This window comes from Trachurus japonicus, chromosome 18 (genome assembly GCF_045865225.1).
Source record: "Trachurus japonicus isolate A0001 chromosome 18, Traja_1.0".
Lineage (NCBI taxonomy): Eukaryota > Metazoa > Chordata > Actinopteri > Carangiformes > Carangidae > Trachurus > Trachurus japonicus.
The window spans coordinates 10,995,068-11,007,141 of NC_140924.1; the positions used below are offsets into that span (position 1 = coordinate 10,995,068).

At 43.9% G+C, this 12,074-nt stretch overlaps 2 protein-coding genes across 2 annotated transcripts; one reads left to right on the top strand and one right to left on the bottom strand.

Moving 5' to 3' along the window:
* Nucleotides 1-421: 421 nt before the first annotated feature.
* Nucleotides 422-4,431, bottom strand: LOC146968738 (uncharacterized). The gene is made up of 3 exons (XM_085806178.1): nucleotides 1,944-4,431; nucleotides 1,079-1,196; nucleotides 422-991 (listed from the first exon to the last, which is right to left on the bottom strand). The coding sequence occupies exons 1-3, from the start codon at nucleotides 4,414-4,416 to the stop codon at nucleotides 751-753; spliced, it is 2,832 nt and encodes a 943-aa protein (XP_085662304.1). The 5' UTR covers nucleotides 4,417-4,431; the 3' UTR covers nucleotides 422-750.
* A 1,448-nt stretch (nucleotides 4,432-5,879) lies between these two features.
* LOC146968739 (uncharacterized) lies at nucleotides 5,880-10,867 on the top strand. The gene is made up of 3 exons (XM_085806176.1): nucleotides 5,880-8,079; nucleotides 8,731-10,156; nucleotides 10,796-10,867. Exons 1-2 carry the CDS (start codon nucleotides 6,318-6,320, stop codon nucleotides 10,134-10,136), a joined length of 3,168 nt encoding a protein of 1,055 aa, XP_085662302.1. The 5' UTR covers nucleotides 5,880-6,317; the 3' UTR covers nucleotides 10,137-10,156; nucleotides 10,796-10,867.
* The last annotated feature ends 1,207 nt before the right edge of the window (nucleotides 10,868-12,074 follow it).

Sequence of the window (12,074 nt, forward strand, 5' to 3'; positions counted from 1 at the left end):
AACACGTCAGTTAAACAGACTGTCGCTTCTTTTCTTTTTTTCTATCGTTTTTGGTCAGTGTTGTTTGGTCTTTTGATCCCAGTCTTGAATGAGAGCAGAGCAGAGCGGAGCAGAGCTTTGTTTTGGTACGTGATATGAGACGCAACCGGCGCGATGACGTGGCGGCACGTAACGCTCAGCGTCATCACGTATATTAGCGGGTTGAGCCGATTGAAGGCGATTTTAACCCGCATCACTTGCCGAGTCGTTTGACCCCTGTCGATGTGGGTCGATGCGGCTCGGTGCGCCTTTCCCACTGCCACCAAAAGCCGATTGTTAGCGGGTTTAAACGGGTTTTTTGACTAGTGGGAAAGGGGTATAAGCGTAGTGGCTGGAAATCACAGCTCACGAAAGATCACTTGCTACATTTTTGTACCTTTAATGCATTTTTTGTGTATTTATTGATTGTCACAATGTAAAAGTAACACCTCTCCTTCAGCCTCACACACTAACAGCCCTCAGGTGGCAATGACAGACACCAATAGTATCCAGGTAACCACCAGTGTGCTGTTGAGTCATTCAGAAGAACCACAATCTGTTACAGCTAAGTACATATGTTGATAAAAGCACACACTTTCCATTTGCCTTTGCAGTGGATTAAAATGACAGAATAAAAAATTTTTTTTAAAGAAGAAATACAATAGAAAGATGATTACATACATTTCCCCATCACTTCTGGGTTTGTAGTTTCAGAGAGCTGAGGTGAAACCTCTAAAAGAAGCTTGGGTGTCCAGCGAGGAGATGAGTTTGCTCAGTGGGACTTTGAACTGTCTCTAAAGCTCGTTTTATGTTTATCCAGAACGCTCCGGTGTGTCCGGCCTTTGGCCAGCTCAGGTAGGTGCATCTCTTCACCAGACTCCTCATACGGATGAACGGAGCAAGCTGCTGGGCCGGGATGTCCTCCAGAAACAGCAAGATCAACACATCCTCCTTCTCATCAAATAGACGATAGCTGCAGACGGATCAAAACGCCCAAATCCTTGAGTCAGATTTGGGAGATGAAGGCATGAAGTAAAGTAAAGAAAGGCAGCACCCTCACCTGGCCATCTGGATCTCCTTGGAGCACCACTCGCTCTGCAGGTAGTTCTGACTGATCACACTGATGGTCTTCCTGCTGCTATAGATGGCGTCCGTGATGTTGTCTATGATGGGCTTACCTGTGGAAACAGAAACATCTTTTGGTAAAACAAGTGCCTACATTAATAGTCAGGTAATAGTAGTCTAGCTTTTTTGAAGTGGGGTTGTATGAGGCACAAATGGTCGTTAAGTATAATATCTGCAGTTGAAAGGTCTCTGCTGCCCACTGAGAAACACTGGCGCATCGTGAACTTGCTGCAGTTGCAAGTTCAGAGTGGCCAAAATGGGATGTGAAATCCATCTTATCTTCAATCTTACTGCTGATGCCGAGAAAGAGGAAGAGAGGACGAGAAAAGGGTATGTGTGGTGAGGTCTCATTGCTGCTCTGTGGCTTTGGCAATACAAGGGTCAAATATAAAGTGAGACAGTGTTTCTAATTTGGACAGTTCCTGAAACAGGTTGTGTATGAGGCTTGTGACTTTATTTTGAAACTCTAACTCGAAACTTTAACTTAGCCAAGTCAGTAATGCCCCCATCATCAACGTGTGAAATTTAGTTGCATTGAACTTGTAAACCTATGATCTTTGAAAATCTTCTTAAATCTGTCCTTGTGATTATGTTGTTTGAGGCCACACAAAAACTAGTGTCAGTCATGTGCTCAATGTGTTGCAGCTGATATAAATCACCCTATTAAGTTCAGACTGGTCAAATGGGATGTGAAATTCATCTTGTTTTCATCTCATTGCCAATGCTGTGAAAGAGGAAGAGAGAAGGAGACAAGAGTGTAGTGTATGGTGAGGCCTCATTGCTGCTCTAATTATCTGTACCTGGTTCGAAGTCTCTGTGATGCAGACAGAGTCTCCAGCCCTGTTGTTCCTCCAACACCGGAAGCAGCTCTCCGTAGACCCAGGCCTCATCGTGAACGTTATAGGACACGAATGCATCATACTGGTAAGGAGTGCCCTCCTTCCTCTTCTTCTTGTCATAGAGGAAGGCCAGGAAGAGATAGTAGGCATAGGCAAGGTGGCACCTCAGAAAGTGGTAAATGGAGGATGTAAGGAGAGTAAACAAAACCAGAAAAGAGCTGGAAAGGAAGCAGAAGAAGCTAGCATCTAGCCAACAGGAGCTGATGTCAAAGTCCAAGAGCTTGTTCCCCTGTTGACTCACAGGGAAGGCACAGGTATACTGGTGGCCATTAATAACCTGTGTCTGGCTGTTGCTCAGCACCCACTGGTTGAAGGCAGAATTGGAGCATTCGCATGTCAAAGGGTTACCACTCAGGTCGAGGTATGTCAAGGCAGGTAGGGACTGGAGGACATTAGCACTGATGATTGACAGCTCATTGTCACTGACTCTCAACCAGCCGAGTGCCTGAAGGTTGGCATGAGTCAGGAAATCTAAAGACCTGAAGTTATTGTTGGAGATGTCAAGTGCCTGCAGGTTTGGGATTGGTGAGAACAGTGCAGGGTCTAAAGCAGACAGTTCACTGTTGATTATCTGAAGACCCCTCAGTTGGGGGGTGTATTTAAATGTGTCTAGGTGAATTGCCTTCCTAAAAAATTTGTCCGTCCATAAGTACTCTAAGGATTTCAGACCCTTGAACAGATCTGGTGAAATTTCACCACTGTATAAATCATCAACTTTCAGTGCAAGTTTCTTCAAGTTGGGTAAATTAGAAAAAGATAGCTCAGAGTTCTTCTTCTTAAAGTAAAGATATAGCAATAGGTCTTCTAAGAGTGGTAGTCCTGTGAGAAACACTGAACGATACATATTAAGTGACACAGTGAGAGTTTGGAGGTTATTAAGTCCCTCAAACACCCCATCGTTCACATTGAAGTTTAAATCTGATTCTAAATTTAAAACAGTGAGGGAAGACAGATTCCAAAAGTCTCCTTGCATGAGCTTTAAATTAACATTATTTCGCAAATTCAAAGATTTTAGTTTACGTAAATTAACTTTGAAGGTATTGTCACAATGAAAAAGGGCATTTCTTTCAACATTTAGGACTTCTAAATCATTCAGATTTTCAAAAACACATTCTTGAAGTTTAGAAATGCGATTGTTATTGAGATCAAGTTTTTTTAACATGGTCAAATTTTGGAAGTCGAGGCAATCAAGCACACTTATGCAGTTGGAGTGCAGATCCAGGGTTTCTAGTGTGGAAAGCCCTCGGAGTGCCAGCGGTAGTTTAGACAGTTGGTCACTGTGCAAATCCAGAAGCTTGAGCTGTGTTACTGATTTAAGCGAATGTGGTGACATCTCATAAAAAAAATTATCTGATAAAGTTAGTTCACTGAGATGAGAACAAGACCGTAGCAGGTTATCGTCTATAGTGCCAATAGTGCTGAGCGTTACTGAAAGACTTCTCAGAGAGGGGATTTGGCAAGCAATGTCTATGAGGCCTTCATCTACCCACTCTCTCATTAAGTACAGCGTAAGTTTTTGTAGAGAGTCAATGGTCTGCAGAATCTCTCTGTACGTCTCAAAGCTAATATAAGTTCCACTAAAGGTCAAACTAGTCAAGTTCTGCAGAAATGTCTTGTTTGACACATCCCACTCGAGATCACTGCTACACTTGCTCAAGTCAAGAGACTGCAAATAAGGGAATATGTCTTTTGTGATGCTGAACTTCTTCAGCGGATTCATAGAAAGCTGCAGTACCTTGACGTGTGAGACGTTGAAAGGCAGGTCGTCTGACTGAAAAGAGGTGAAGTTGTTATACCCAATCATCAGCTCCTGTAAAGTTGGTTGTTTCAAAAGTTGAGCAATATCTGTAATTTGATGTAGTTGGTTTGAACCCATTACTACTGTCTTTATGTTGACCAGGAACTGGAAGGCCACAGGCGAGATGTAAGAGATTTGATTGTCTTCGAGAGACAGTGTCTGTAATTTGGACAGTCCCTGAAACATGTTGTCTGTGAGGTTTGTGAGTTTATTTCGATCCATGATAAGAACGTTTAACTCAGTCAAATCAGTAAAAGCCCCATCGTCAATGTGTGAAATGAAATTGTTTGGAACTTCTAAACTTATGATCTTTGATAATCCTTTTAAATCTGTCCTTGTGATCATTACAATGTTGTTTGAGCTGAGATCTAAACCTGTTGCATTTTGGGGGATATCATCTGGAATAGCGGTGAGATAACGATCTTTGCATTCAACAAACACATATTTAACAGAATAGGCAACTGTGCAGTTTTTCAGCGAGAAAGCCAGTGAGGGATGAGGGAGGCAAGACTGAAGACAGAGAAGTAGCAGAGACCAACTTCCTACATGCATTTTGACTTTTAGTGGAAAATGCATATTCACTATCTTGTGTAACTTGATGTTTTTTTTCCTGAGAACAGCACATCTGAGGAAGCTAAAATAAGAAATAAAGAGAGAGAGTTTGGTGTATCAATGGTTTTGTGACTTTTCCATATCAAGGGCAACTAAAATGACGTAAATTATCATCAAGCCTCATTTGGTAAGATTTTGTCCCAGGTGCCCTTTTTAACCCAACAAGGACCTCTTTGTAAAAATTTGAACAGATGATCTTACAGTAATAACTAGAGGATCCTTATGGCTTCTTTTAATCCCGTGACTTTAGCTTCAGCATACCTACTCGTTTTGCTAGTGAAATGTTTTGACAACACAACATTTTTTATGTCTATCCTTTGAGACTTTTCCTCTGGTGCAATCATCTGATCCAAATTTGAAAAAATACAGTTTTATGTTAACACATTGATTTAAAATAATCTATGAGAAAAGGCACTGTAAACACATTGGACAAATATCTATTGTATAGCACAAAGACATATATGAAAGTAAAAAGTTAAAATTGTCACTGTTGATTTATATTTTCTTTTGTATTTTATATTATAAGATCTCCTTATAATGAAGTATTTACATATGAACTTACCGTACTTGTCTTCTGCCTGTATTTCGAGGTTGATGATAAACTTTTAAATGAAGATCACCCCTGCGGACACTTTAGACCCCATGGCATGAGACTGAAAAGAGGAAGAGCTATTTGTTTCTACTTCAAAACTTTGTTGAGATAGAGATCAAGGAAGTAGTATCTGCACTAGAGCCTAGTCATCATTTGCCCTTTGTACAGCTGCAATTGCTTGACAGCAAACACTTTAGTCAAAGAGTTATAATTTGTTGTCTCATAAACTCAATTTTTATTGTCTTTTGTGTCTTAGAAAATTTGGAAGCTCAGATTTGTTGGTTTGTCTTTTTATGTCAAAAATGTGACCTGAAGGTTTGTGGAAGACAAAGAAAAGAAACCAACAGAGGACAAATATAGAAAAACTCAAAGTCAAAGATGAAGAGGAGGAGGAGGAGGAGGAGGAGGAGGACAGCAAGCATGATGATGATGATGATGATTGCTGGCTGCAGGCCCCTTCTCTCCTCCCTCTCCCTCCTCCTTTTATTTATTCATAAATGCATCCTCTGGTTAAGCAACAAGAACAAACGAGGGAGCAGCTGACGCTCTCCACTGCCGCTCAGCAGGCAGTCGCCAGAGAAAGATGGGATCTCCAGACCTCTGTTAACCGATGTTGAGGTTCGTCATCTCTGAATAGGAGACTGAGAGAACCGGCATGAATGAGATGTGATGCCTTGTGTATTACTGGAGTAGACCTGTGATATGAAGCTCGTTACTGAGGGGGCAATGGTTTCATACTGAGGTAGGTTTTTACCAGGTTTTTTTTAATTAATCCTTTAACATTTAGCGAGAGACTTACAGTGTACCAGGCTTGCATGCTATTGCTCATCTCTGATGAAATAATTAAAACTCTCCTTTGACAGATGTAGTGTGCTTATTGATCAGTGCATTGTTAAATATCAACTTGGCTGCAGCTTGATTTTATATCTTCTTTGTGAGGATTCATTGGTTTTATGATTTTGAAATTCAGCATCCAGCAGTAAGCAGCACAATTTTGGGTGTCAGTGTCAGACTTCAGTCATACATTTTTTTCAGGTCATTATTTTATGTGTATGTATAGAGATTTAATTTTGATTCATGGGTAGTTTTTCTGTGCTTGCTATTATGTATTAACTATGGCCTCTTTCTAGCACTGTAATATTTTATTTGATTCAGTTTTTTAATTTATTGACCATTTATCTCTCCATCCTTGCAATCAGGTGCTGAACCTCAGTTTCCAAGTTCTACAAATTTCCAGCTGTTCTGTGATTTCTACCGGACACTCACCATAATCATGCAATCATCCCCAAGTATTCCTGAGCATGAGAAAGAGGTTGTCCAATTGGAGAGCCCCATTCCAGAGGAGGCAAGTTTTGCAGATGCCCTCGGCAACACAATTCCCAATGCCAACTGGGGGGTGGAGCCTAACTTCAACCTAAACCTCAATATGACTTCGCCAAGCAATCCCCGCACTGCCACAGAGAATATTCGGTTGCAAGGAGGAAACAAAAAGCCCAATGGGGATAAAGGGAGTGGGAAACCTGGGGCGAAAGGAGATGTCATTTCAGTAACTGGGAAGTCCATAAGTATCTTGACCACCACTGAGGCATCACCAAGGGAGAGAAATGATCCATTACAGCAAAAAAGCAAAATACCAGCTTTGTGTCGGTCACAAACAGCAGAGGCGTTGGTGAACAGCCGAGGAGATCAAAGGCTGAAATCCCCAAACCAGAAACACACCTCAACACTCAGTCCCACAACGCACACACGGAGCAACGTGGCAGCAAGTCCAAAACCATACCGGGGGAATCAAACAACAATTTCTGCAAGTCACAAAATGACTGAAATCAAAACACAATCATTGGGAGTAGAATCTGTGAGCATCTCGGGCCCCCGACCGTATACTGTTCAGACCACTAAAATGCCAACAGAGACCACCAACAAAATGACAGTGAACTTGAACCCTGAGACACAATCATCAAAAACTGTTCCTGTGAGCCCAAAAGGACAATTGAACATTATCAGTCCAAAACTGGCTAGTCAAACCTCAACAATAATGACCAAAACCCCAAAACCAGATCCAGCAAACATTAGTACAAAGTCAGGTGAACAAGCCAGTCGTGACCCAAGGACCGAATCAGCACTTCTTAGCACCAAGACCCTTCAACTGAGTTCTGTTAGTCCCAAACAATCTGCACAGAGAAAAGCAACCGGTACCAAAAACACTACCATGTCAGAGTCTAAGGAGTATCTTGATAGTAAAGAAGCAAGTGCCGGTTGTGGATCCAAAACCAGCTCCAAAACCAGTTCAAATTCCAAAGTCACAACAGTGACAAAGGACAGTTTGGATTCCAAAACCAGTCCTGATACTAAATCCACAATGGGTTCCAGAGATAGTCTGGATTCTAAAAATCATACTGCTTCCAAAACCAGTTTAGGATCAAAGGACAGTTTGGACTCCAAAAATGGATCCAATTCCAAAGTCAGCCCTAACTCTAAGTCCAGGATGGGTTCCAGAGATAGTCTTGATTCTAAAACTGCTACCGAAATCAAAGCAAGTGCTGGATCTAAAATAAGTCCTGACTCTAAGACAGCTCTGGGTCTGAAATCTGGCGCTGGGTCAAAGGATGAGCCAGATCCTAAAGGTCGAACTCCTCCAGACTCTAAAACCAGTTTCAATCTTAAAACCAGTCCAGGTTTTAAACTTGATCCTGAGCTGAATCTCATCTCTAGCTCTGACGCCATTTCCAATTCTAAACCTGGTCCAACACGGTCAACGTCAAAACCTACTCTAATGGCTTCTGGTTCGAAGACAGAACTTGGTAGATCTATTTCCCCATCACCCTCTAGAACTCTTCTGTCCGGGTCCAAAGACAACAACCTCAAGGCTGGAGGTTCCTCAACTAAACCCAGTCCAGACACTAAAGATGGATCAGATTCTTCCAAGACTGTAACAGTTCGATCTAGTTCAAGGTCAGCTCTGGAAGATTTGTCCTCCCACTTGGCACCTTCCCCTAGACCTGGCTCAGCAAGTAGGAGTCCTGGACCTGATCCTGGTAATTATCTTCACACACAAAACATCATAATTGTGTTTTTTGTGCTTTTGTTGTAATTCTTGACCACATAATGTTATGACTTCAGAGCTGTCGCCACAAACACTAATTTATTGTTTTGGTTTATTGTACATTAGTGTTTGATTTTGTTAGAATCAACATGGTGGTGGCATAAATCTGGAGTTAAAGCAGAAGTAAGTGATCCGGTCGTTTTGACTAACTTCCTGTCAGCCGATGGAGTTAGCAGTCCCCCCCCTCATCCCTACGTCACCACATTCACGTGCATCCCTTGGCTGCACACACAGAGAGGACCGCCCCTTTATGCTGTTCTCTCTCCTCATTGAATAAAGGTTGTAGGATACAAGGAAAGTTTTCTCCTCGGCTTACAGCAGAGCAGAGTGACTGACAGACCCGTGTTTCAGATCAAACACTCTATATAAGTGATTGCTGTCGGAAGATATAACTATTTAAGACTTATATTAACACAAATATTCCGCTTACTTCTGCTTTAAGGATACTGATTCTGGTTAGACAAGAAAAAGTAGAAGAATAAAATGTAGTCTAAAAGGTGTCGCTCAACAGTTCCCATACTACAGAAAAGATAGAATTAACCTCTTTGCTTGTTAGTCATGTTGATATGTTTCTTGCTTCCAGGTCCTAGTGTGATTTCAGGTGCACTGGCTCCTCTGGCCACCTCCAGCCCCAAAACCGGAGCCACTGTTGCCTTGACAACAAGGGGAGGATCCACATCAGGGCCCGAAACATCCATTGCAATGCAAATGAATCAAAGCAGCATGTCCTCTAATACTGCTCTGACTCGAGGTCTCACCTTTGACGCCATCAGCAGGACACCAGCGAAAACGGATGTTAGGGCTGGGGAAGAGCATTTGAAACTGCCGGAGACCAAAGCGACAGCTGTAGGACCCGCGGTGTCTCAGGGGGGCGTGCGAGGAGCAGGTGCGTCTGACAATGCAGAGTGGTTCCCAGAGGACAACAGAAGGATATCGGGCACCCCACTGAGCAAACCGGTTCATCTGGGAGATAAAAATGCCATCAGTGCCGGTAGCAACATCCCATTGTCAAGGGCGATGGCGGGAGTGGAGAGTAAGAAAGAAGAGAAGACGAAGCAAGAGAAGGGAAAACAGAAAGCTGATCTAGGGAGTTCTTCTTCACCCCTCTGTCCTCTTCCTGCTCCATCTACTGATCCATCGAACGCCAAGAGGGTCAGGGAGTCAGCGACAATGACTGACACCAGTGCGATGGCTGGTTTGCGGGGAGCGGAGCAGAGAGAGGTGGGTATCCAGGTGGAGGTGGAGGTGGTCGAGCGCTCAGCCTCCACCAGCCCCGGCCTCCACAGGGAAACTCCCACCCCCTCCCTGATTTGCTCCCCCAGCTGTCAGTCGGGTAGTTCGACTGTCTCGCCAACAACAGTCCCGTCGTTTTGCTGCATCCCCGCCGGCAGCCAGCCTCCCTTCCAGCACATCTGCAAGATCGACATCGAGCTGCGCAGCCAATCGGTGCTTCCCTGCGTTGCGGCCGACAAGGCAAGTTCCCTACCTGCCTGTCTGCGCACGTACAGCTTCCAGCAGAGCCCCGGCCTTATGTCGGGGCTTCGACTCGGACAAACACAGGACAGAGAGGTCAGTGCTGAGAGCATCTGGGAGGATGAGGAGGAGGACGAGGAGGAGGACGAGGAGAAGATAGGGGGTGACGAAGAGCGGGAGGGTAAAGAAGAACCCAAAACAAGAGAGCAAAAAAAAGAGGACGGGGACACCGAGGACAAGGAAGAGATGGTGAAGCCACAGCAGGTGGAGTGGGATGAGCAGGGTATGACGTGGGAGGTGTACGGTGCCTCGGTGGACCTGGAGTCCTTGGGCTCGGCAATCCAGTCCCACCTGGAGTCCAAGATCCGTGAGCAGGACAAACACATCAGGACTCTGAGGAAGTCCATCTGCTCCGACAGCAGCCTCCGAGGATACAGGATGAAGAAGCGGAAGAAGAAGAAGAGGAGAGGAGGGCTTCTGGGATGTTGCAAGAAGGCACCGGCGGTGGCGGACTGAGCTCAGAAAGTTCAAAAGCCGTGTTTCCACTGCAGGAGTTCCTGGTAAAAGGAGGGGGTAGGAACTTCTACAGGAACCGTCCTCTCACTCGGCCCTCTCGGTGGCCGTGTCTCCACTGCAGACAGGACCCACAGGGCTCTTATGGCAACGTGCAACAGTTTCGATCACCACGAGGTCGTTGTGCAGCGTTTTTTTGTGTTAATGTTTTTTTCTGTCAGTATAGACGCTTTCTTAAAAAAAAAAAAGCCGTCTCAATCGTCACGTAATCCCGCGATCACCTATTTACCACTCTTTTTTTTTTTTTTTACCAGGCCTACTGCTACTCTCGTCTTTTACTGAGTTATTCTCTCTTTTTTCCGTCCGTTTTTCCGTTTTTAGTAACGTTTGGTTGTAAAAATGCAGCTGATTTTGGGGCTTTCTCTTAGCGTCACATGATCCTGCTTTGAGTCTGACCAATCAGCACAGAGTAAATCTCAAGCCCCACCAGGACTTCTTCAGGGCAGATCCGAGTACCTACCCCCAGGCAGGGACTCCGTTCGGCCCTGTAAAGGTTCCTGTAAGTGGCCCTGTGGGGGAGGTTCCTGCAGTGGAGACACGCACCAACGGGGCTGGCCCTGTAAAACTACCCCGAAGTTCCTGCAGTGGAAACGCGCCTAAAGTATTTGTTCTCGAAGGCCAGATGCATCCACAGTACAGTATGCACACACAACACATGGTTCACTGCACCTTCCTCCTCATATTGTACCCACATGACGTTTGACGGACATGCATGGACTGTATTGCACTGTACATCACTGATTCATGCAGTCAAGACTTCGGGAGATGTTTCCGAAACTAATTTTCAGAAAAAATATCACATTTGGGCCATCATGGTAAATCACTAGAGCTTAGGGTCAAAGGAAAGGTTGTATGTGGCCACTCCTAACTCCACCGCAAGAAAATAATTATTATTATTTCAAGTAAAATCAGTAATGTGAGTCAGTGAGAGCGTCAGTATTTCAGTTTAAGGTTTCGCCTTTTAACAGCAGTGGTTGTTGAAGTGAAGCAGAGAGGACAGAAGCTCTCTACTCTTCACCATTGATGAATATTTTATCCACTTCCTTTCTTATTTTATTTTATTTTTTCATTTTTTTTAAATACAAAATGCAGCATAAAGCACTCAAGCGCTGGAGTAGTACCCAGAAAGCCACGAGTGAGAGGATTATTTTCTCAGATAGAAAGCATGTCACTTTACTTCCTCTATCTCTCTCTCCCCTTCTCTCTTTTCCCTTTGCTCCCTCTCTTTCCAGGTCACTACACTTTTGTCAGTTGACATTAATTTTCTGCAGTGGCAAAAACCTACTGGTAGGGGGTGACACACCAAAACTTTTTTTAAAGCTTGGTTAAAAACGTTTTAGTTTGCTTGAAAACATTGTAACAAACACGATGTGATGTTAGGTGTTATTCTATACATGCACTTACTTGTCATCTTTTTTGGCTTTGTCAACCCTCTATCTCTCATGTCGTCATCTTTTAGGCCTCTGTGGGAAAAATGTCCTCCTTCCAACACCATATTAACTTTCAGTTCCCCCCTCTCTTCATTTTCTCTTCGCTCTTTTCATTTCCCCTTCCTGTACTCACAGATTTCCTTACCTGCCTCATCTCACTTCCCAGCCGTTATGCCTCCATCTTGACCTCTCCATCCATCCATCCTCCTCCATCCTCTTTCATAACCGCTCCTCCTCCTCCTCTTCCTGCTCCTGTAGTGGAGCCATGTTGTTAATGGAGCACCGGATTGCTTCTCTGAATTATTCAGATGCATTAAAGTCACGCTCATGTTAACAACAGAGTCTCTCCGCCATGTTTTATTCAGCCTGAACTTACGATACACTGAAAACATGCACGCACACACATATCTCAGGAAAGATGTTGTTTAATTATCCTTGAGAACCAGGTTGA

What these genes read in the sequence shown, in the direction of transcription:
- LOC146968738 (XM_085806178.1), bottom strand. Translation starts at nt 4,416, where the DNA reads ATGCATTTTCCACTAAAAGTCAAAATGCATGTAGGAAGTTGGTCTCTG. An exon ending in TCACAGAGACTTCGAACCAG is followed by an intron (nt 1,197 to 1,943) that starts GTACAGATAATT and finishes CTGTTTCCACAG; the next exon opens with GTAAGCCCATCATAGACAAC. An exon ending in AAGGAGATCCAGATGGCCAG is followed by an intron (nt 992 to 1,078) that starts GTGAGGGTGCTG and finishes ATCCGTCTGCAG; the next exon opens with CTATCGTCTATTTGATGAGA.
- LOC146968739 (XM_085806176.1), top strand. Translation starts at nt 6,318, where the DNA reads ATGCAATCATCCCCAAGTATTCCTGAGCATGAGAAAGAGGTTGTCCAA. An exon ending in GAGTCCTGGACCTGATCCTG is followed by an intron (nt 8,080 to 8,730) that starts GTAATTATCTTC and finishes TCTTGCTTCCAG; the next exon opens with GTCCTAGTGTGATTTCAGGT.